The sequence below is a fragment of the Cornus florida genome, unplaced genomic scaffold (genome assembly GCF_030987335.1).
Source record: "Cornus florida cultivar Cherokee Brave unplaced genomic scaffold, ASM3098733v1 CherokeeBrave_3.0.0_Hap2_Chr11, whole genome shotgun sequence".
NCBI classification, from domain to species: Eukaryota; Viridiplantae; Streptophyta; class Magnoliopsida; order Cornales; family Cornaceae; genus Cornus; species Cornus florida.
Window position 1 is genome coordinate 130,203,195 of NW_026775581.1, and position 26,415 is coordinate 130,229,609.

General features: G+C 35.9%; 1 protein-coding gene and 1 pseudogene across 1 annotated transcript; both read left to right on the forward strand.

Moving 5' to 3' along the window:
- The first annotated feature begins 8,748 nt into the window (after window positions 1–8,748).
- LOC132282133 (helicase SEN1-like) lies at window positions 8,749–12,209 on the forward strand (annotated as a pseudogene).
- A 5,319-nt stretch (window positions 12,210–17,528) lies between these two features.
- Window positions 17,529–25,926, forward strand: LOC132285324 (helicase SEN1-like). The gene is made up of 11 exons (XM_059787492.1): window positions 17,529–17,903; window positions 18,013–18,111; window positions 18,682–19,242; window positions 19,489–20,913; window positions 21,091–21,415; window positions 21,614–21,875; window positions 21,956–22,172; window positions 22,327–22,691; window positions 23,545–23,694; window positions 23,891–23,973; window positions 25,702–25,926. The coding sequence occupies exons 2-10, from the start codon at window positions 18,040–18,042 to the stop codon at window positions 23,970–23,972; spliced, it is 3,459 nt and encodes a 1,152-aa protein (XP_059643475.1). The 5' UTR covers window positions 17,529–17,903; window positions 18,013–18,039; the 3' UTR covers window position 23,973; window positions 25,702–25,926.
- Window positions 25,927–26,415: the final 489 nt, after the last annotated feature.

A 26,415-nucleotide genomic window follows, 5' to 3' on the forward strand; every position in this document is an offset into this window, starting at 1 on the left:
AAGAGCTCCTAGCCTTTCCCCAAGAATCCGTCTAAACCACTGGTGCTGGTACAGGTGCCGGCTGTACCTGAGGCTGATTCCGAAGTGCAGCTGTTACCCCAGCCTCTATAGCCCGAGCAACGAGGTCATTGAGGTGAGGAGGAATCTCTGGATCTCTGACCTGGTCCAGAGTCTATTGAACATTCTCATGTTCCTCCTGAAACTGATCCATGTCATCTTGAAACCCAAGCCTTTGCTGCTCTTCCTCCATTTGCTGACGCCGTAGGAGATATTGTTGCCTTCGTGCCGTTCTCCTTTCCTTCCTAGTTCCTTGCATGTTCTGTCCATTTCTAGCGTTAACCATCTGTTAACACGAAAAGACAGACGTCAGTACCCTTTCTATATAATGAATCCTAACTTAAGCTCTATTCAAGAGAAAACGCTACGCGGAAGACTTAATACGAAAACATCCTACAGACACTTGAACCTGGAGTGCTCTGATACCAACTGAGATACCCCTCGGATCCAAGACACGGGTTGATCAGGCCCAGGCCCAAACCTGAGGGAATATCAAACAATTAATATTTTATAATGAACACGGAATACAAAATAAATTAAGAAATGAAATTAAAGCTGGAATGAACTAAAAATAAAATCCGCAAAATATTACAATTATTAAAATCCATCAAATCCAAACTCCAAAACTCCATCAGTTTACAACTTGGGAATCCATCTCTAGTGGACCCCTATTAAACATCCAAACGGAAGATAGAACAACTGTAATAAACGTCCATAAATAAAACTATAGAGAGAGCCCTACATCGTCGGAAGAGTGAATAGAGACCTCTGCTCAGCACGAACACGTCTAAGCCTGGAACTGTCGTGTACCTTAAAAATAGAAGTGGGTCAGGCCCACGCGCAAGTTCTATACTACTACAATCCAAACAGAGGCCCGATACGCATGTACATCCTAAACAATTCAACAATAGCTAATAGTCCGTAAATATATATATATAGTCACACTAAAGGACTCTCACTGGATTACAAGCCGGTCTCAACCTGAATAGAGATAACATACTAAAACGCACACGAAGTGGGCATATGTACCTATACCTAAACAGGGTACACCTCCAACCATCGTAGCCAGCTACACATCTCGATGCATATACGCTCCCTAGCCATCGGTCCTGAGGCTCAAGCTCATACCGAGGCACCATAACAGTACATATATAAAATTCATCCAAAATCCCTGGTATTGCCGCTCAACAAGTAGTTGCCATGACAATACAAATCTACGGGACTTAACTTTTAGTTAATCCCATCCTTATTCCAAGTAGGTGGGTAATGGTATTGTTTTAAAAACCAAACCCATCCTTAGTATGCCACCGTCCCATACCGGTGCCTACTTTCCAATCCTCCAGTAGTCAATAATACCAATAAATCAAGTATATATCAACTAAATTCCAACATCCAACATTCAATGTTAGCAGTGATAAAATAAGCATTGATAAACAGGGTCACAACAACAACATATACATGCCCAATTTAAGTTGTTCCCTTTAGTCTGATATAAAGACAGAATTAATTAAAACTTCCATTTAACATCTTACAAATGACATACAGATATGTAGGATATGTATCACAAAATCCTAACCTCCACAGTTGATACTAACTGTGATACGGTAAGCATCAAAACAATATTCACGGTATGTATGTAGACATGCTCAAATTATAGTGTTCCATAAAACCGATCTAGTGTTAAACTCAAATCCTCCTAGTATTTAAGTTCCAACAGTTGCTATTACAGAAGTTAAGATAGCTATCATCTAAACCCATCCTTCCAATAATTTATACTAGCAGTGGTAAGGAAAACGTGAACCACAGAACCACAATGCATCCACAAACATGCTTAGTCTAGGTTGAACAAGCATACAACACTACTGTAACTACCAGTTTCATAGCAAAACAGATATCATTTTAGTTTGGTTTAATCTTCATTAATCCTGAAATAATTTAAGAGTGCAAAGAGTATGAAGCCTAAGGGAAAGAGTAAGGATAGAATCTTGCCTCAGAAACTTTTGTTCAAAGTTTCAACGTCGTCTTCTTAAAAAATCCCGGCGAGTTCCAAAACCCGGTTACTGTTCACGGGTACGAAACACTATTCCTGAACTCAAAATCTGATCTTCACCGTTTAGATTATGCGACACTGAGTCATGAACCTATCCTCCAAATTTCAGCTCGATCGGACCATGGACGAAGCGGGATCGGATATTTAATAAAATCTGGGCAGAATGGAAAAAACCTGTGCGACCCAGTTACTGTTCACGAGTACGAATCACTGTTCTCGAGGTCAAACTCTGATCTCCACCGTTCAGATTGTGCGTCACTAAGTCTTGAACCTCTCCTCCAAAATTCAGCTCGATCGGACCACGGACGAAGCGGAATCGGAGCTTTGATCAAACCTTGGCAGAATGTGAAAAACTGCGTTTTTCCTTCTCCACTTCCACAAAACGTGTACTTTGTTTAAAAAAAAACCCTACACAGACGTCTACCTTATACTTATAGAGTTTTCCTAAACCCTAGATTCATTTAAGTCCAACTCACAATCCTAACCGGCCCATCCAATTAACGTAGAAACCTACGACGGCTATAATATAAAACCCTAATTTATACTGTAATTAAAACCCTAGTTAGATGTATTTACCTAATTACCCTATTCACCATTAAATACTTAACAAATAATCTAATTGAACAAAATAATAATTAGTAAACCCAATTAAACAAAATAAGACACACATAAAATAAGACACACATAGAATAATTAAACCAATTACACTTAAACCATTAATGCCAATTAAATAATTAAAATACTAACAAGTAATTCAAATCAAATAACTAAAAATAAATATCATTTAAATAAATTAAATCACCACAAAAGAAATAAATTAAATCACCACAAAAGAAAACAATTAAGCACCTAATAAAAAAATAATGACACATTATCAAATAAAATGCACTTAAATAATAAATTAAATACCATTAAATACCAGGAATATTCTTTTTAAAATTAGGGGTATTACAGTGATGATGTGTATTTATTTAGGAATTTAATTGTTTTATTTTTATTTTTATTTTATTTATTTTATTTATATATTTTTAAGGAATTGGATATGGATAGTAGTAATTGACCAATCAATTGGGCTCCATGGACTACTTGGATAAGGGGTTTAATGGGTACGGATGATTACCCATATATATGTATATTTAATAAATAAATAAATAAATATATATATGTAAAGAAAGTCCCTTTAATAATAATCTGATATATATTTATATATTATATATAAAAAGGGGTACACATAGATTATACGTAACATATATTTAGTTACCTTTTTAGTATTTAAATTTTATTTTATTTTATTTTTATTTCATTTTAGTTTGTCTTGGAATGGGAAAAGGATTAGGGTTATTTTAGTGTCCTATAAATATATAACTATAGAGTTGTGAAAGAGGTTAGAAAATATATCACGTACTATATTTTAGAGAGAGAAAGAAGGAAGAGGAAGGAAGAGAAAAAGGAAGAAGGAGGCTAGGGTTTTTATCAAATCCCTAAAGGCAAGTTTTAATTCTTCTCTTCTCCTTTGATTCATACCCTATGCATGCTAGATTAATTCTAGGTTCTTTAAATAAATTAATTGGATCTAATTACATAGATTTATGTTGAAATTTCAGTTCATAGGTTTTAATTATTTGTTTTCTTTTGCCTACATTGTTGGTGGCCTTGGGTTTAATTTAATTTATTTTATATATATATTTTTTACATGACTTATGTTAGCATGAATTAAATTTGGTTTTAATTTTATTTTATTTTTCCATGCATCAGTTATATGCATGTAAGTAAAGTCAAAATTAGTATTTTTTACAAGCTATGCACGCCAAACGAGGCCAGCTAAAAAGTGGCATGAAACTGGGTTTGTAGCAATTCGTAAACTGGAATTTGTTCTTTCATGAATTAGGCACGCCGATTGAGAAAGTCTTGACAATTCCTTTAAAAAAAAAAAAATAGATTGTTAGATAATGCCATGATATAATGATTGGTACTATTATGGATATAATGATTAGTATAATGATTGGTATTATGATTAATTTATTTTGTTTTGATTAAATAGTTTTTGCATTAAATATTTTTAATAGTAATCTATTTAATGTTAGAATATTAAATTAATATTTGTTAGTTTTGATTAATGGATTTGAATTAAATATTTATTTAATTTAAATTGGTATGCATGATATAAGTTTACATGCTAAGGATGGCATTTAATTAATTTCGAAAGAATAAATTAATTAGATATTGCTGGATTAAATTATTTTAATCTATTGCTTAGATTTAAATTAATTTAATCAAAATATGGAGATGTACAATTTAGTTGAGATGCATTTTAATTTCGTGTAATGAAAAATTAAATGCATGATACTTAGAATTGATATTTTTGCTCAAGTAAATGCAAAGAATGTATATATGATTAATATAATGTTTATATGTAAATATTATTTATATTATCTTTGGATTGGAAACTTCTCTTTGGTTATGATGTGGATTAATGCACCATTATGGGATGGGGGCATATTAGGGACGGATTAATTTAAAAGTTAAGTCATACCTATTTTTAATAAGAGAACGGATTAACCATAGTGTTAAGTCCTACTTATTCGTGTCAGGTCAACGGAATAGTTGGATGACATATTATTAAAATAATAATTGGATAGTTTATTTTTGATGGTTAGATAGGACGGATTTTAAATATATAATTATACACCATGATATGAGCTTGAGTCTCAGGATCAGTGGTTAAGGTGCGTAAATTGCCAGGGATGTGTAGCTAGATATAGCGTAGTTGTGTACCTTGGTAGGTCTAGATACTCATGTCCACTATATGTGTGTTTTGCATGCTGCCTACTATTCAGGTTGAGACAACTCTATAGTCTAGTGAGGTTCCTTTAGTGTGTATGTATCTACATATGGACTATTTAGTTATTGTTGAATTAATTAGGATGTATACGTGTATCGGGTCTCTGTTTGGGATGTAGTAGATTAGAACTTGTTTGTGGGCCTGACCCACCATTATTTTTCAGGTGTTCGTCAGTTCCAGTCTTAGAGATTGTTCATGCCGAGCAGAGATAGTCATTCACTCTTCCGACTCTACGTAGGACTCATCTTCATTAGTTACTTATTATTTTTATTTCGGTTCAGTTATTTCAATTAGAATATTATTAGGGGTCCACAGGATGGATTCCCGAGTTGTAGTTTAATTAATTACTAGTATCAGAAGATTGGAGGATTTTATTATTGGATTTTTAATTATTATTTATTTGAGGATTTTAAAATAGGGATTTATTATTTAGTTTCCTTCAGCTTATTATTTATTTATTCTTTATTATTCTTTTTGTATTCAAATGCTTGTTTAAATATTAATTGTTTGATATCCCTTGTATTCTGTGCTCGAACTTGATCACTCGTGGCTCTAGAATTGAGGGGGATCACATTAAACCCTAGAGATTGTCTAGGTGCACAGAACACAAGCCAGGGAGAAGGAGGAAGAGAAGGACTTGCCTGTACAGTTTTGTAAACAAAACCTTTTCGCCATTGTTCTAAGCTTTCCGACGACCACTGCAATATTGTCTAGCCTCCTGTAACTTCTGTTCCTCCCTTCTCCTAAGCCTAATCTTGAAGCCTCGGTTGGAAACCTCACAACCTTGCTCTGCTTTCTTAAAGCCTTACTCTGTAACTCTCTGTATCTATGTTACGTGAGTAGGGTTTTTCCAACCTTTAATACAGATTATAACTATATATATATAGGCGTAAAAATCCTAAATCCTAATCCTTGTTTAATTAGAGACAGAGCCCTAATTCTAATCCTAGTCGGCCCATGAAACTATCTATGTTACCATACTGCGGCTTACCTATACGTGAATTGCAAACCAAAGTTAACTGTAACTTAAGAATAGTCAATAGTTAAATCAATTAAATAATTTAAACTCCATTTACTTAAAATAACATAATTAAAATTCAATTAAATAATTAAATACACTTAAACAAATAATTCCAATTAAATAATAAAAGATAATTTACTTAATTCAAGTTAAACACATGTCACATAGTTAAAACAAATTAAATCAAATAATAAATAAAACAATTAAACCAAATAATCACCCAAAAATACAATAAAATAATAAATAAAATGCCGAGACTATCCTTTTAAAATTAGGGGTTTTACAATTGGTGCTTTCCCTTTTCCAGCATACTTCAGCGTTACTGAATAACATTCCTTAGCTGCAACCTGGTCCCAATGAATGTCAATCACCTTGGCTCCGTCTGGCCCCAGGCATCTCATTACTTGATGCAAAGTGGAAGGAACACCTTGAACTCTGTGGATCCATACTCTGCCCATCAAAAGGTTGTAAGAGGGATGAATCTCGACAACTACAAAGGTCTCCATCAAAACCCTTTCTGCAGCATGTACTGCTACCTCCACCGTACCAATGGGATCCACTCATTTTCCATCAAATCCTAACAAAGGATTCCTAGTGGGCTTGAGCCGATCCGGCTTGATCTCGAGCCGATCAAATGTGTCCCTCAGCATGACGTTCGCACAACTTTCAGGATCAATCAGAACTCTGCGTACCAAACATTTGGCCACTGTCAAACTGACGACCAACGGGTCCTCATGAGGGATCTGAACACGCAATAGATCTGTTCTGTCAAACTTGATCTGTGTTGATGCGCTCTGTTGGTGCAGAGTATTTACACTGCCTATCCTCCTCTTCATTCGTGCCTGGCGAAGGCGTGTTCGAAGCAGTTCATCTGACTCCTCAGTAGGCTCAGGCCGACCGTGAATTGTATTGATTATTCGAACTGGTTGCGTATTGTGAGAGTTCGACTTCTAATTCCTCTTCACGTGCTCCATCGGTCGGTTCTGTTCCACCGCCGGGCCTTGAATATAACTTCCGAACTCCCCTCTGGCTATCAGCATCTCTACCTGTCTCCTTAAGTTCCTGCATTCATTAGTCTGATGGCCAAAGTCAGAATGAAATGCACAATGCTTAAACTGATCCCTCTGTTCGAGGGGTTGTCTGATTGGTAAAGGAGATCGGAACTTATCTTTATTTTTTTGGTACAGCCTTATTAAGGTGACTTTCAATGGAATAACCAGCTCTTCCTCCCCGGGCCTCTTCTCAGATTTCCACGAGGCCTGACGCTGTGGCTGAACCTGCTTTTGTCTGATCTTTGCTTTGGTTTTCTCGTCTGTTGATATGACGGATGTCTTCCGAGCGTTAGCTGCCTCTTCTTCTTCCAAGCGTACAAATCCATCAGCTCTTTCATTAAGTTCATCCATAGTCTTCGCCGTATTCACTACCAAGCTTGTGTGGAATGGAATGTCACGAGTCATGGCCAATATAAACGCTTGAACCGCCGTAGAAGGATGACATTCAATCACCATACTCTTAGTAAGGTTAAACCTGGTTAGGAAAGCTTGGAGACGCTTATCCTCATGCTGCTTCATTGTGAATAGGCTCGAAATGTCCTTTGCTAGACGTTTATTTCCATAATATTGGCTTATGAACAGATCACACAAGTTTCGGAAACTATCCACTGAGCCCCTCAGCAGGTTCTTGAACCAATTGAGCACTGGTCCAGCTAGACTTGTAGGGAAGCACTTGCACATTAAGGAATCATTCTCAGTGTTCAGAGCCATTTTCAACTGGATGTGATATACATGATCAATTGAATCGGTCGTTCCGTCGAGCAGAATGAAAACGGGCATGAAAAATTTCCTCGGACTCGGAGCATTCAGAATTTCATCGGTGAACGGCGAATCAACCGTTCGAGCTGCTGAACGGAGGGCTTCATTTTCCCTCTGGAACCCAGCGATTGCTCTCTGATTTATAGATCTCCTTTCTGAGCTGCGGTAGTCGAACGTCGCCATGGAAGGCCGATAAGTCGGATCGAATGATCTTTCCTCAATAAACTCTTTGTGCTACGGCGGTATAGCTTTGTGGCGATCAAACTCCACTGCTTCTCCTCGGCTGAGCGTTTCTTAATGTGGATGGAAAGTCATGGCTTCGTTTCGCCTGATCTGTTCACGCCGCGGATCCACGTGAGTTGATCTTTCACAATCATCAACACGACGAAGATTTGGCGGCAAATCGTTTGGCCGGACCTCCTCGCGATGAAGATCTGTCTGATTGTTCCCTACCTCCTCACTGTGATGTGCCGCATCTGTACGTATAACTTCTTCTCCTGCCGGGAGCAGTCGCGGAATCACCGGAACTTCTTGACGCTGCATTTCAGTCCTTAGATCTGCATTCTCTCTCCTGAGAGCTTCGATCATGTTCATCAACTCATCAAGTTTCATCTGCTGGACATTCTCTACCGTATTGGAGTTCTCACCCCCAGTCATCATTCCAGAACGGAGCAAAGGCATGAATCACAAATTCTAAGTTACATGTGAGTCTCGCTGACGTGAATCTCATCAGATCTAGACTCAAATTTTACGAGTTATGTTCTCCCTTCGATAGATCAGAGCTTTTCCGGCGTCTGAGCTTGCTGGATCGAGCCGCGATAGAGTGAATCACAGCTGCGTAAACCTAACGCCAATTTCTCATAATCAATCAAGAATCAAGAACTTCTCAAGAGCCAACCGCAATCTCTTAGACCTGATTAAACTTTTAGAAATCAAGCTTCGTCGTCACCAATCAGTCTGAATCAACATGACGTTCATCAAACAAGAATCAACCTCCAACGTTTCCCACAGATAGCGCCAATTGAAGATACAAAGAATTTTCTCTCTATTTTAACAGAGTCTCATTACATTTTCAATTAAAAGTAAATCTCCCCCTCTTTTACTCTCTTCACTGCCCTTTTATAGGCAATTACAAATGCTGCTGGACTGTCAGTTTTGGGCCTTCTTTCTAATAAGCTTGGTCTTCTTCGGTGGATCCTCCGAGCTCTGCCCATTCTGTGGTGCTCTTGTATGGGCTGTATTTCAATTGTTTGCCCTGATGCCACGTCCGCAGACTATAACCGGCCCATGTCACTTATTGTATCCTCACATATGCTGCTAGGATTTTCCATGTATATAACAAATTCTATTTCATGTTACATCCCTTTTGAATTAAACTTTTTTTGCTCCTTTCTTGTATTCCTAATTTTCATTTTTTTATTTTTATTTTTTATAATACTAAATTCAGGTTAATTAAACAAATATATTTACATGTGCAACTGTGCTATTTCATATTTAATTCTTACAGGTTGGGACAAATTGTATTCAGCGCCAATCAGAAGAAAGTACGAGTACTGCTATATCAAATGTAAGGGATGCCGTTTCCTCTTTTGAGCTGGATGATTCCCAAAAGGCTGCTATAGTGAGTTGCATTACTACAAGAGAATGCTGTCACCATAATTCTGTCAAACTAATTTGGGGTCCTCCAGGGACTAGGAAAACGAAAACGGTTGCTTCCTTGTTATGTGCTCTGTTGAGGATGAAATGCAGAACACTAACATGTGCCCCAACTAATATTGCATTGTTAGGAGTTACTAAACGGCTTATGAATTTGGTAAGGGCTTCACTTGAATATGATACTTATGGGCTGGGAGATATAGTATTATTTGGCTATAGGAAGCGAATGAAGATTGGTGATCATGAGGACCTTTTCAATGTATTTCTTGATAATCGTGTTTCACTTCTTGAAAGTTGTCGTGCTCCATTTTCCGGATGGAAAGGTAGTATAGAATCAATGATACGTCTACTGGAAAATCCTGAAGAGCAATACCATTTGTATTTGACAGAGGAAAAAGTGAAAGAGGACAAGAATAATGATGATGACAAAGAAGAGGAGGGGCAGGAGGGATTGTTTGGTGGTAATGGGAAGTTAAATAGCAGTCCAGAGAAAGAGGACAAGAAATATGATCAAGACTTCAGAGGCATGGTGAAGAAGAGAATTTTAAATAAGGTTTTAGCTCAAATCTTGAAGGAAAACAAGAACAAGAAAAAATAGGACAAGCCACCTTCTCAGACAAATAATCGTTCGAGATGTGATGAAAAAGATAATAATGGTGATCTTACTCCGAAGAAGAAAGAAAAAAAGTGAGGCAAGTGGTAAATCTGTTGATATTATAACATTTGAGGAGTTTATCAAGAAGAGATTCATATACATCGGAGAAAGGCTGACATTTTGTATTACAACTTTGTATACTCATATGCTAACATCTTTTATTTCGCTGGAAGTAGTAAAGAACATGATTAAAGTTCTTGGTTTGCTTGAATCTATCAGAAAAATATTGGATAGTTTTGCTTTTGCAAGTGAGGGATTAAGAAAAGTCTTCAATGGAACTGAAGATGTAGGATACAGGGTTAAACACCTTAAGCAGTTGAGATTGGACCGGACAGAGTGCCTTCAAATACTCAAAAATCTTTCTAAAACAGTTACTATTCCGATTTTTTTGTTTTTTCTAATTATCATATTCGAAATTTTTGCTTGCAAAATGCATGCCTGTTGTTCTGCACTGTTTCAAGCTCAGCAAAATTGAATACTGAAGGAATGAATCCGCTTGAATTGTTGGTTATTGATGAAGCTGCTCAGCTTAAAGAATGTGAATCGACTATTCCTTTGCAGCTCTGTGGTCTCCGCCATGCTTTTCTTATTGGTGATGAGCACCAACTTCCTGCAATGGTTCAAAGCGAGGTTTTTAATTCAATCTTCAATTTGTTCATTAATAAATTATTATTGTAGTTAGGAAATAGCCTCTTCACATGCGGAAAGAAGGCTGCATACATCATTAGTGGCGGAGCCAGAAATTTACTTTAGAGGGGGCAACCATTAACAATTATATGATAATGAATTTTGATACAAAATAATAAATAGCTAAGCAGGGGTCTTTTCTGAATTTTGGTTCTTAAATATTTTGTTGTACCCAGTGGATGAGAAAAGACATGGATGTTTTTTGAATTTTGAAAAACTTATGGACCAGTGAGCTAGAAGAAGGGTTCTTTTTGAAATTTGGAATTTTTTCTTTTGTGAATTTTTTTAGGGGTTCATTGGGGGGCACAATTATAATTATTAAAATTTTTGCATAATAAATGAAAATAACTGAAAAATCCAGTTGCCCCCACTGGTCCTACAATGGCTCAGCCACTGGACACAGCTTACCCTCTCCAGATCTCACAATGGTGAGAGGCCCGTGCACTGAGCTAGCCCTTTTAATCAATTATTATTGTAGTAATCAATTAATATTTTCATTGATAGATTTGCAAGAAGGCTGAATTTGGAAGAAGCTTATTTGAGAGGTTGGTATCACTAGGACACCCAAGGCACCTTCTTAACGTCCAGCATAGGATGCATCCATCAATAAGCTTATTTCCGAACATGGAGTTCTATGATAAAAGAATTTTTGATGCTCTAAAGGTAAAAAAAAAAGAACCTATGAAAGGCATTTTCTCCAAGGAAAGATGTATGGCTCCTACTCTTTTATAAATGTAACCGATGGAAAAGAGGACTTTGGTGGGCATAGCAGGAAAAATATGGTGGAGGTTGTTGTGGTAGCTGAGATAGTTGCAAGCCTCTATAAAAGTAGTTTTTATTCTATCACCAACGAATCCAAATCTATGTTAACACAAGGAATCATTTTTGGAAAAATTATATATAATGTTTTAGTCACTCAATTAACTTGTTGAATCTTGATCTATACATACTATTTTGGTGGCTTAGTTTGTTTGTGTCATTATGAAGAAGTAGTGAAATTCTGACTAGTTTTTTTGTGTTACAGAATCTGTTGCTAGAAAACAGAAGGTCAGTATTGGTTGTATATCGCCATACAAGGCTCAGGCTTTCGAAATTTAGGAAAAACTGGGGAAGATACACAGTAAAAATGCAGAAAGTGGCTTTTCTGTGAATGTTTGCTCCATTGATGGGTTTCAGGGTAGTGAAGAGGATGTGATAATTATCTCAACAGTCAGATCCAATGCCAGTGGATCAGTGGGTTTCCTTTCCAATCGTCAGAGAGCAAATGTAGCTCTGACACGAGAGAGGTATTAATTTGCATGTCAGAACATAGTGATAATTATCTCTACACTAAAATTTAATTGGGATATTTGCATCCTTTGTGTAGGTATTGCCTCTGGATATTGGGGAATGAAGCGACCTTAATTAACAGTGGCTCTGTTTGGAGTTAGTCATGGATGCCAAGGATCGGGGTTGTTTTTTTTAATGTTACTGAAGAGAACAATCTGGTTCAAGCTATTACCACTGCCTTAATTGAGCTTAACCAACTGGATACTTTACTCAACATGAATTCCCCACTGTTCAGAGAGGCGAGGTGGAAGCTATGCTGTCTTTATTTGTCATCTTTCTAATAGATACTCTATCTTTCCATCTCGAATATTTAATTGTAATAGAAATACTTTGGTCAAAGGCACTAGAATTTAATTTTAAATGTTCGAGTGGTTCAATATATATATATATATATTCTAATAACCTTTCTTTTTTGCTGTAGGTTTGCTTTAGTAATGATTTCTTGAGGACCATGGCCACAATTAAGAACACAGATATCCATAAGGAAGTGCTTTCTCTTTTGACAAAGCTTTCAAGTGGTTGGCGTCTGCCTCAAGGGGATAGAATTCTTAAGGATATGAATGGGATTTCTTCTCAACTGTTAGAGCAGTACTATGTCATTGGGCGGCTATATCTCATTTGGACTGTATGTATTCTTTGGGAAAATTCAAAATGCGTCCAGGCTATTAAGGTTTTGGATGTTTCGCCATTGTCTAAGATACCAGAACTAGCAAAGCATCTTGACATCTCGTTCAGGAATCTTACAGTGGCTACTATGCGTCGTTGCAAATACAAGCGTGTTGAAGGGTATGCGTACCGTACTCTTTATTTTGGATATATCTTCTTCTTGCCACTTATTTTGGTTTAAAATTTTGATTAGGATAAATCTTATTCCTTTTTAATTTTGAACCATTTTCATGACTTATAGTAACGACAGTAAGTATGGCATTTGTTGGGTGGAAATATGGTAGTATAAGGTGCACTTGTTTCCTTACTTGTGTGGCATTTGTTGATGTTGTTGTTGACTTTAAGATATAATCATATCAAGAGTAAGTGATAAAGAAGACGTAGAAAAAGAGAAGACAGCGGATGAGAGAAAAAGATGGGGAAAGAGAGAGAATGAAAGAATACTTTCATCCTTCCACCACATTCTATTTATAATAAGAAGTTTCAGAAATTATATATAAGCCCCAACATTATATAAGTAATAACAAATAAGCTCCTGACAACATTTGTCACAACATTTCTTTTGATGAGAGTTTAGTCCAACAATTGTAGTGCCACAACCTCCACATTACCATTCCTATTCCTCAACTATTGATAGAACCACTGCCACCATCTTTACGGCCTTTTGCTGAATCTTTTCTCCAAGCTTAATTCATTGCCGCCCGTGAAAATTTCACGTCTTGCCTTTTCCTGATTTCCTTATCTTCTATGTAACAAGGCAATAGCATGAAAAATGCTCTTCTATATATTTTTTTTCTTCACTACGCAAAGCAAATATAAAATGCTTTTGTAGTTATATGGATATACTTGTAATTATAAATTATAAAAGATCCTTATTTAACTTCTAGTAGTATTAGACCCATCCAATTGTTGACACCCCATAACTATCAAACTCATCGTCTCACATTATCACTATTCCAGTGCCACCACCACAGCTGCCTTTCTAAACTCCTCGAGACTCCCCTTTAGCTTTCCTCTCTCTCTTTGTATGCGTATGTGTGCTGCAAGAACCTTCCATATGCTGCAGCAGCTTGCCTGCTGTGATGTTTGTTCTATATGGTTTAGAAAAATTCTATCATAAGGGCACTCTTACATGTGGAGAGGCTGGGAGGATGAACATTCGATGCAATGGCTTACAGTGCCCTCATGTGCTCTTTATTTTTTTTACATTCATAGGCAATTTGGATTTTGGAAGAGAAAATTTTAATCTATTTACTTGCACAAATTTGGGCCAACTGTTAGAAAATATGCTTCTAAAACGACTTGATTTTTTCAATTGCTACAGGAATTTAGTGGTTCCAATGACATGGCTGGATGATTCCACTGCTAATTGGAAGACTCCCCGTGCCAAGACTGATTCTTTAGAGCTTTTACAAATTCAATTTGCTTCACTTAGTCTTAGTGATACAGCGGGATCATCAGCTATGAGTTATATAAGTGAGTACTTGGTATAAATTATTATTCGGTGCATTAATTTGCCATGATATGACGCAACAGTAAAATATGTCCACATTTAGAACTGTGTAACCAGATGGAAATTTATTAAAACTGACAAGATATGATGCATGGTTTTAATGCTATGAACTGGGAAAGAAACTAGGCCTTTTTGATGCAAGAGAGAGAAAATATTTAAATGTATCGTTTTTTTTTTTTGGGATATTATTTTTTTTTTTCCTTTCTGAACTTGTTGGTGTTTGCTTAGAAAATTGGGTAAAATGCAAAAAAAAACCCTAAACTATTGACCAATTAGCAACAAACCCCCTGAAACTACAAAAGTTGCAAAAAACTTCATAAATTATACATTTTTGTTACAGATTGCCCCATCGACCACATTCTGGTTGATTCTCAGGCAATAAATAAATTAATGACCATAATGCCCTTATAAGTATGAAAAGACTCAATTAGCCCTTATTGTTATCATTACACCCAAACACTTATACCTTTCTATCTATATAAACCCCCCCTCCCCCTACACACACACACACACACACACACACACACACACATAAATAAAAAATACTGTTCATCTTCTTCACAAGAATGATTTCTGATAAATAGAAAAAGAAAAGAAAAAAAAAAACAAACTTGCCCAAATCATCCTCTATTTCTTCCTTACTGGCTATATATATACTTGATAGCTTGCGTAATTATTCAAATACAGATTGTTAATTTTCAGTGTTCGAGTAACAATGGCAGATGACGGCATCAGATTCAGCAACAATGATGCTATTTTATTGTGGATTGAGATTGAGCTTCAAGATTGGGCAACTGAAAGTTTCAGTTTGAAACACTATCGTATATATATATTTTTAAGAGACCTACTTCAGAGGACCCCTATGAGGTTTATAGTTTTGATTTTGAACCCACCTTGAGGGATTGGATTGCGTGTAGCTCGGTTCACTCATCTTTCTGAAGTGGAATTGGTGAGGGCTCTTGCCAAATTGACACCCCCGTGCGATTCTGTTATCTTTCTTCTTCTTTCTTCTTCTTCTCCACATGCACTTTCTTTTGAATCTCTGTCTAACCTCTTCTCTTCCACTGTATATATTTTCTCCGTGATTTTCTCGAGTACTGAATTGAAGTGATTTTGGGGCCAAGACTATGATTTCTTATGATTTGAAGGAATCAAAGAAAGGGAATATTTCTTTGATTTGTTTGTATAGCAAATTTTTTATTTTTCGGATTGACCGATTTCACAAACTCTTACCTTGATCATGACTATCGAGCACGAAAATGTACACTGGCGGTGATACGTAGGAGGAGAGGCGTCGGGTTGAAGAATAGAATATACATGCCCGTGTTTGTGTGTGTATATGTGTGAGGTGGCGGCAATGGTGGTGGTGGCAGTTGGTTTGTGGGTTTGATGTGTGTATGTATGAATTATTTGAGTTTCTAGAGAGAAGGTCGTAGGTTGAGCCATAGAGAAAGAGATCGTGTTAGGGATTTGGTAGTTTTGCCTTGATAACAAGGGTATTGCTTTATGTCTCCTTGTGCTGTCACAATTTAATTAGTTCTTGAGATTTCACTTTTTACATCAACAAATTAAATGTACCAAGTTTGAATCTACGCCATTTCTAATAAGAGGGTAAACTAGCCTTTTAATTTTTTCCGGCATCAGAAGCTGACGTGGTGGGGTTAAATGTAACAATGTAACAAATTCATAGTTCAAGGTGGGTGTTGTTTTTTTTTTATATTTTTTAATTTTTTTTGTGTAGTGTAGAGGTGTCTTGCAAAATTCCAATAGTTCAAGGGGGTGTATTACATTTTACCCTAGAAAACTTAAGCAGGGAATTCATTTTCTTTTCTTCTTTTACCTTTTTCTCTCGTCAATAAGGGCACATGCTTAATATGGTTAGAATGCATGTGCGAATTGCTGAAACAGTGTTTTCTATTTTTTGTTTTCATTTCATTAATGGATATCAGACGTCATATGAAGTCCAAAATGAAGATAACATAATTATTTTTAAAATTCAAATCCTTTTAAAATCGATTAAAAAATCACTATTTAACTACTATTCAGAGTAGTAAACAATTGAAACAACTATTAAATTGTTTTATCCAATTTTCTTAATAACTATATAAATGGCAGCAGATTTATCGGCTAGTGTATCTCAACAACTGAGAGTTCAAATTAAACAATGGTTGAGATTTTAAGTCGAGACATAATATTTGAATATTATTTGTCGAAAAAAAAAAAAAAACCTTGGATTTAATATTATTAGCATAATTTACAACGTATTATGTATGTGATGATGGGCTAGCCCACTAGTGGGCCCAACAAACGGCCAACTAGGCCTTTCATTTAAAAAGCGGTGTTTGGCAGTTTGGGGCTTGGTAGTGATGGTGGTGGACCTTCGTGATCCGGTTGGCGTGTGAGCATAAAAAATAAAGCTTAAAAATCCATAAACACTCATTTCAAACGAAGTTTGATAAAATTACTTTCAGGTATTCAATATCTTTAATTTTCCATTTTATTTTATTTTATTTTCATCTTTAATGGGAATATCATTTTTAAGTCTTGCTTTCATTTTAAAAACAATTATTTACAATTAGACTTTTTGTCATTTTATAAATTTTAATTATTTCTTAAAAGTATAAAAAATATGTAAAAAATAAGAAGTTGAATCGAATTTTAATTAGTTATTATAGTTTAAATTTGTCGGACCTATTTGCACAATATTGAAATTTTAGGAGTATATTTTGTACGTGAGGTCCTCCAATAGTGTCATTTTTGGTCATTTTATAAAATTATTTATTTGTATATATTTTATAAAATGATTCAGTAGAGTAATTTAGTCAATTTAATGTTTAAATTTTTCGGAAGGACTTATTTGCACCAAATTAAAATTTTAAGGATATTTTCTTTGCAGGTGAGGTGTGATATGCATTGTAAGGTGTTTTATGGACTTGACCCTTATTTAAATACAAATCTCAATTCAGAATGAGCTCGCTAATGACTATTTTCTCTAATATTTCCTCCATCCAAACGAGGGAAAGAAAGGATGGTCTCAGCAGTGCAGTTACCGTTTCCGCCCTATAGGCTTTAGAAGAGGAGGAGGATGGAAAATAGGACGCTGCTTCCTCTCCATTTCCTTAATTTCCAAACAAGAAAACCAAATGTCAGTCACTCAATTCCTCCCCTCCCTTTAATTGGTCCCTACAAATACAATATTACGTTAAATATCGCTTAGTATTCTTCTTTTCAAAGAAGACTCTCTGTTTCCTTTAACTTTCTGCTCCCAACAACTTTGTTTAGTTGTTCTTCAAAATCCCTTTCTCACTCGCTATATATATAATACACACACACATACACACATTTATATCGGAGTACATGGGAAAGGCAATGCTTTAATTTTGTTGACTTGTCGTCAACCTCGTCTTTCTTTCTATCTATCCATCTACACACTTCATTATTCACTTATTCGTACGGAATTTCTTTTTGACGACCTTTGGGGAATCGTTGGAGCTTTGGAATCAAAAAAAGGAAAATTAATTGGTATATAGCTTTCTTTCAAAATGGGCATGCAATTGTAGCAGAACAGCGTTGTTGCTTTTCTTTTCTTCCTCAATCTGATTACTTTACTTCCCTGGTAAGCGATCTCTCTCTCTTCATATATATATATGTGTGTGTGTGTCTATATCTGTGTGTTTTGGGGTATACAAATACTACTGCATAAGACTGAAAGTGGGTTTTGACAGACTTAATAGTTTTGGGAAGGAGAGATCATGAGCTTGATAGATTATGTTTTCTCTTGGTCTATTGCTGATGTGCTGAACAAAGATCTTTACAAGACAAAGGTTTGAGCCTCAATCAATTTCCCTTATAAGTCTCACTGCTCTTATACCTTATTTAATTTGTTATACAGAGCATTGTTTGAACACTCACACACACATATAAATGTCACATGTATATTTACCTTTTTCTAAGTATCTACAGTTACCATTTGTTCTTTCTGATATCTCCTTAATTGAACTAAGCTTTAGAAATTTTGATGGTCGTCTTGATCTTTGATTCAGACATCGAAAACAGATGCATAAATTATGTCTCTAATTCGTGAAAATGAACCGCCCACAGATTGCATTACCTGTCTCAAACCCTGTTTTTTTGTACACTAACATCTTTACATTTGATGGTCGTGTATAAATTGTACATGTAAATTGTATATTCATTTACTCTCTTTACTAATAGGGCGTGAGAGACAGGTCCATAAAAAAAAAAAATGGCATGAGACAATTTGGTAGGACATTGAAGTTAGACCTCCTCCAAAAAAAGTAAAAATTAAGAACCTACATAGTCAAAACATGTTAGTGATATTCTATGGCGATTGTGTATATTAATTCATGACATTAAATATGGAATTTTGACAGGTAAAGGAAATCCCGAAGACTTTTGCTTCGATAGGTGATTACATGGATTCATTCATCTATCCTCTTATTGAGGAAACACATGCCGATTTGTTCTCGAGCATGACAACAGTGTCTCATGCACTTACCTGTAAAATTTTGGCCGTTGAAATATCTAAAGGTTATAAGCCTCCCAAAGACTTGTATTACAATATAGTTTTGAGGAGAACGAGGGAGATTGAGAATGATAAAGGAATGTATGAGCCTCAGGTGGGAGATCTCATTGCCTTGACAGAAGTGAGTCCGAAATGCATTGATGATTTGAACAGGCCTAAACGTCCCTATCTTGTTGCTTTAATTCTAGAAAAAAAGTCGGGGGATGATTATTCTGTGAAATTTTCAATCCTCTCATCGAATGACATCATTTTCAATCAAGAAACAAAAAAGGATAAGAAGAAAGAAACTCTTTTTGCTGTTTATCTTACAAACATGACGACAAACATTCGTATATGGAAGGCACTCAACTACCAGCTGGAAGGAGGAAACATGAACATCATAAGGGAAGTGCTGCAAATCAATTCCACAGTAAGAATCAAAAATTTATTTCTTTACTTAATTGTTGCATATTTGGCAGCATCTGGCATATGCTGCTAGGATTATCCATTTGAACAACAAATACTAATTCGTGTTACAACCCTTTTGAATTACACTTCTCTATTCCTTTCTTATATTCCTAATTATATTTTTTTTATTTATACTTACTAAATTCAGGTTAATTCAACAACTATATTTACATGCTCAACAGTGCTGTGTTGTATTTAATTCTTACAGGTTGGGACAAACTGTGCTCAGTGCCAATCTGAAGAAAGTACGAGTGCTGTTATATCAAAGGCAAGGGGTGCTGTTTCCTCTTTTAAGCTGGATGATTCTCAAAAGGCTGCTATAGTGAGTTGCATTGCTACAAGAGAATGCCATCACCAGAATTCTGTCAAACTAATTTGGGGTCCTCCAGGGACTGGGAAAACGAAGACGGTTGCTTCGTTGTTATCTGCTCTGTTAAAGATGAAATGTAGAACTCTGACATGTGCCCCAACTAATGTTGCAGTGCTAGGAGTAACTAAACGGCTTATGAATTTGGTAAGGGAAGCACCTAAGTATGATACTTATGGGTTGGGAGATATTGTATTATTTGGCAATGGGGAGCGAATGAAGATTGATGATCATGATGACCTTTTCGATGTATTTCTTGATCACCGCGTTTCATTTCTTGCAAGTTGTTTTGCTCCATTGACCGGATGGGAAAATAGTATAGAATCGATGATATGTCTGCTGGAAAATCCTGAAGAGCAGTACAGCTTGTATTTGAAAACAGAAAAAGAGGAAGATGACAAGGATAATGACAATGAAAAAGAAGAGGAGGGGCAGGAGGGATTGTTTGGTAATGAGAAGTTAAATAGCAGTCCAGAGAAAGAGAGCGAGATCAATGATCAAGACTCCAAAGACATGGTGAAGAAGAGAGTTTTGAAGAAGGTTTTAGCTCAAATCTTGAAGGAAAACAGTAACAAGAAAAAGAAGGGCAAGGCACCTTCTCAGAGAAATAATCATTTGAGTTGTGATGAAAAAAATAATAATGTTGATCTCTCTTTGAAGAAGAAAGAAAAAAGCGAGGCAAGTGATAAGCCTGTTCATATTTTGACATTTGAGGAGTTTATCAAGAAGAGATTCATTTACATCGGAGAAAAGCTGACATTTTGCATTACAACTTTGTATACTCATATGCCAACTTCTTTTATTTCGTTGGCAGTAGTAAAGAACATGATTAAAGTTCTTGGGTTGCTTGAATCTATCAGAAAATTATTGGTTAGTGTTGCTTTTGCAAGTGAAGGATTAAGAGAAGTCTTCAATGGAACTGGAGGTGTAGGATACAGGGTTAAACACCTTATGAAGTTGAGATCAGATCAGACGGAGTGTCTTCGAATGCTCAAACATCTTTCTAAAAGAGTCCGTGTTCCGGGAATTTCTGGTTATTATGGAATTAAAAAATTTTGTTTGAAAAATGCATGCCTGATATTCTGCACTGTTTCAAGCTCAGAGAAATTGCATACTGAAGGAATGAAGCCGTTTGAATTGTTGGTTATTGATGAAGCTGCTCAGCTTAAAGAATGCGAATCAGCTATTCCTTTGCAGCTCCTTGGGCTCCGTCATGCTATATTTATTGGCGATGAGCGCCAACTTCCTGCAATGGTTCAAAGCAAGGTTTTTAATTCGATCTTCTTTTTGTTCATTAATCAATTATTTTTTTAGTTCGGAAACAACCTCTTCACGTGTGGAGGTGCAATGGTGGGAGCCTCGTGCATTGGACTAACCATTTTAATCAATTATTATTTTAGTAATCTATTGTTTATTTACATCCCAAGATTTTCATTTTGATAGATTTGCGAGGAGGCTGAATTTGGAAGAAGCTTATTCGAGAGGCTAGTATCGCTAGGACACACAAGGCACCTTCTTAATGTCCAATATAGGATGCATCCATCAATAAGCTTATTTCCAAACATGGAGTTCTATGATAAAAGAATTTTTGATGCTCCAAATGTAAAAAATAGAACTTATAAAAGGCATTTCCTCCAAGGAAAGATGTATGGCTCCTACTCTTTTATTAATGTAATTGATGGAAAAGAGGAATTTGGTGGTGGACATAGCAGCAAAAATATGGTGGAGGTTGCTGTGGTAGCTGAGATAGTTGCAAGCCTCTATAAAGGTAGTTTTTTCTATCACCAACTGATCCAAATCTATGTGAACATAAGGAATCATTACTGGAAATATTAATATTTGATGTTTCAGTCACTCAATTTGCTTGTTGAATCTTGATCAAGACATACTATTTTGGTGGCTTAGTTTATTTGTTGAATCATGACAAAAATGTTGTAAAATTCGGACGAGTTTTTTTGTGTTACAGAATATGTTGCTAGAAAACAGAAGGTCAGTATTGGCTGTATATCGCCATACAAGGCTCAGGTTTTCGCAATTCAAGAGAAACTCGGAAATACATACAGTGCAGATGCCGAAAGTGACTTCTCTGTGAAAGTTCGCTCTGTTGATGGGTTTCAGGGAAGTGAGGAGGATGTGATAATTATCTCTACAGTCAGATCCAATGCGCGTGGATCAGTGGGTTTCCTCTCCAATCGTCAGAGAGCTAATGTGGCTCTGACACGAGCGAGGTATTAAGTTTGCATATCAGGTCATAGTGATAACCATCTCTTCACTGAAATTAATCAGGATGTTTGTGCTCTTTGGGTAGGTATTGCCTCTGGATATTGGGGAATGGAGCAACCTTAATTAACAGCGACTCTGTTTGGAGTAAATTAGTCGACAATGCCAAGAACCGGGGTTGTTTTTTTAATGCTAATGAAGAGAAAAATTTGGCTCAAGCTATTACCACTTCCTTAATTGAGCTTAACCAACTAGATACTTTACTCAAGATGAATTCCCTACTGTTCAGAGAGGCGAGGTGGAAGGTATGTTGTTCTTGTTTGCCATCTTTCTAATAGATACTATATCTTTTCATCTTGAATATTTATTGGTAATAGAAATGCTTTGGTCAAAAGCATTAGAATATAATCTTTCAATTTTTTATTTTATTTTTCTACTAACCTTTCTTTTTGGTTGTAGGTTTGCTTTAGTAATGATTTCTTGAGGACCATGGCCGGAATTAAGAACCCAAATACGCGTAAGGAAGTGCTTTCTCTTTTGACAAAGCTTTCAAGTGGTTGGCGTCTGCCTCAAGGGAATAGAATTCTCAAGGATATGAATGGGATTTCTTCTCAACTGTTAGAGCAGTACAATGTCAATGGGCAGCTAAATCTCATTTGGACTGTATGCATTCTCAGGGAAAATTCGAAGTACATCCAGATTATTAAGGTTTTGAATGTTTTGCCGTTGTCTAAGATACCAGAACTAGCAAATCGTCTTGACATCTCGTTTGGGAAACTTACAGTGGATACGATGCATCGTTGCAAATGCAAATGTGTCGAAGGGTATGCATACCGTACTCTTTATTTTTGATATATCTTCTTGCTGCCACATATTTTGGTTTAAAAGTTTGAACCATTTTCATTACTTATAGTAATGACAGTAAGAGTGGTATATAATTGGTATTTGATATGTTGGGTGGAAGTATGGTAATATCTTATAAGGTCTTTGCTTGTGAAGCATATGTTGATGTTGTCTCAAAATTTCTTTTGACGAGGGTTTAGTCCAACAATTAATGGTAGTGCCACAACCTCCACTATTTCAACGGTGGCACAACTATTGATAGAACCTCTGCCAACATCTGCACGCCCTTTTGCTCAATCCCTTCTACAAGCTTAATTCACTGTTGCTCGTGAAAATTTCTCGTATTGCCTTTTCCTGTTTTCCATATCTTCTATATAACGAGCCAATAGCATGACAAATTTTCTTCTAATTTTTTTTTTCATCACTACGCAAAGCAAATATAAAATTCCAGTGCCACCACAACAGCTGCTATCTAAACTCCTTGAGACTCAAAACTAACCCTTCTTTCTTCTCTTTACCTCTCTCTTTGTATGCGTGTGTGTGTGTGCTGCCAGAACCATCCATATGTTGCAGCAGCCTGCCTGCTGTGATGTTTGTTCTATACGGTTTAGAAATTTTTTATCATGTGGGCACTCACATGTCGAGAGGCTGGGAGGATGCACACTCAATGCAATGGCTTAGAGTGCCCTAATGGATAGACTTGCTCTTTATTTATATATGAATAGGCAATTTGGATTTTGGAAGAGAAATTTTTAGTCTACTACTAGCACAAATTAGGGGCCAACGGTTAGAAAATATGTTTCTAAAAAGACTTGATTTTTTCAATTGCTACAGGAATTTAGTGGTTCCAATGGAATGGCCAGCAGATTCCACTGCTAATCGGAAGACTAAAGGTGCCAAGACTGATTCTTCTGAGCTTTTACAAAGTCAATTTGCTTCACTTAGTCTTAGTGATGCAGCGGGATCGTCAGCTATGAGTTCCGGGTGAGTCCTTGGTATAAATTATTATTCGGTACAACAATCTGCCAAGATATGATGCATAGTATAATGTGTCCACGTTTAGAAATGTGCAACCAGATGGAAATTTATCAAAACTGCCAAGATATGTGTTAGAAAAAGCTTGTGCGAATTGCTGAAACAGTTTTCTATTTTTTGTTTTCGTTTCATTAATGGATATCAGAAGTCATACCAAGTCCAACAAGAAGAGTGGAGTAAAAAATGTGGCCAAGACGAACAAAAGGAGAGTGAGGTTACATAAATGAGGTTCGTTTCCTGTTTTCCTATTCTTTTTTCTTTTTTAATTATTATTTATTTTCCTGAAGAAACAAATTTTACTGATCATTTTACAATGAATCATGTAACTGTTTATGCTGCTTATAGTGGCCAGTAATAGCATACTGATTCCCCAGCCCCATCCCCATAAAGAAAAAGACACACACACACACACAGTTTTTTTTTTTTTTTTTTTTTTTTTTGACAAAAATGCATAAAATTCCCCTTCAATTATCAAAAATTAGCATTTTACCTTCTTGCAGTTTTTCAGGCTCGTTTCCTGTTACCGTCATTATACATTTACAAAAATGCCCATTATAATTAACATTTAACAAAAGGCAAATAAAATTAACATTAAGTCAGTATCACAACTATAAAAAATGTGCAATTTTACCTCCTTGCAGTTTTTCAGGCTCGTTTCCTGTTACCGTCATTGTACATTTACAAAAATGCCCATTATAATTAACATTTAACAAAAGGCAAATAAAATTAAAATTAAGAAATACCATCAATACCCTCGTGCAATATAGGTCTTATATTTAGCTAGGCACACCGTCTTCCATTCTGACTCTTATTGATATGAAAGAAGGTTGTCAATGGGGAAAGAGAGAAGACCTCAATGGAAACGATTAATAAGGCCAGAAGGGAGTCAAAAATCTTCTCATCCACCGTTTCCGATAAATGCGGAAATGGGGGTTCTTTTTCGCGGCCAAACAGGGGTGACTTCACGGTCGCCAAAGAAGCCCCAACAAGGAAACTGATGGGTGTCTTGATTGGGCTCATGTTTCGTGATAGAAATTCCACGGAGTGTAAAATCGAGAGTGTGACTGAGGAAAGGTCTTCAGTACTTAGAGAAGAGAAGAGGAAAAGTCGCGATGCTAGGGTTTGTGAGTGTGACTGAGATTTAGGGGCTCTGAACTACGATTTCTAGGGTTTTCTTGGGTGAATTTTTGAACAGTGTTTAGGAAGAAGGAATTAGGTTTGTGATAATCGATCGTGGAAGAAGAAATTGGTTTTGATTTTTGTAGTGTGTGTTGTGTGTATATAATTGAAGCAACGAAGATTTGATTTTCTGATCTAAGACACGGTTAGGGTTTGAAAGTGGACGTCATGGAAGAGAGAGCCTGGAAGAGATGGTAAAGTGTTTCCGGGTTTATTTTAGGTTAAAAAATGCATAAAACCCAAACGCACAAATCTATTTTGTTTGAGAAATTCTACGAACATCAAACCTGGACAACTAAAAAATAGAAGGAATGAATATAATATTATTATACACACGTATATAATGTATTTGTATATTACTCCATATCTGTGTAGTATGAGCATTCCTAAAAAAAAAAAAAAGAGTTTAAAAATATTGTAAATTGTACTACCTAATGGCCTAATTAGTTTTAAAGAAAATATGTGTATTATTTCTCCTTTTTTAAAAGTAATTATACGTGTATAAAAAGCCATCAAGGGCAATTATGAAATTGTTTAAAAAGTAAACTCACGTGCTCCATTTGTTGCCGGAAATGAGTTGGAAAGAACTGCCAGGAATTGACTTGTTCAATTTTGTAATTCAGGGAAGTAAAATGCTGATTTTTAGTAGTTGGGTGGGGGTTTTATACTTTTTTGCCTTTTTTTTTTTTTTTTTTCCTTCAAAAATTTCCCAATGTTTTAGATCACTTTCCATATAATTATATAAATCTAAACTCTCCTTGTGTTATTTGGGTGCAGGTGCAAGCTGATGAATTGCATACTGATGAATATTTGGACACTTTACGGCATGTCATACTGTTTTGAGCTCAAGTGCTCTCCATTGGTTAAAAAGATTTGAAACCGTTCATTCTCATATATACTAAAAATGTGGTATTCAAAGTTATACATATATATATATATATAAAATAGACTGTGTGTCCTTTTTGTGAATTTGTGTAATGAGATTGTGCATACAGTGGAAAATTTGTGACGTGTTTTTATTATTAGATAGATCCATGGAGATGTTTGGAGAAAAAAAAAAAAAAAAAAATTAGAGAAAATTCAATTTCAATAATGAGAGAGGGAAGACCTTGCTTGGTGACTTAGTCAAATTGAGACTGTCTGATTAAAAAAAATAAAAATAGATTCACAAGAGTGTAATGATCTGGTAAGTCAAAGTAATATTTTCAAAACAAATCTCAATTCAAAATCATTTAGAGAACTTGCTTATGACTATTTTCCTTCTATCTAAACGAGGCTTGGGAGGAAATAATCGTCATCGCGATTAGTGGTTTATAAGAAAAAACATTGCAGTTACAGTTTTCTCTAGGGGTGACAATTAGATGAGTTTGAGTGAGTTCTGGATTGATAATGAATGGGTGGGACAGTAATAGATCACTAATCCATCATCAACTCATTTATGGTGGATTATCAATGGGTTAAGTGTTAAATGGGCTGAGCTAAATTCATACT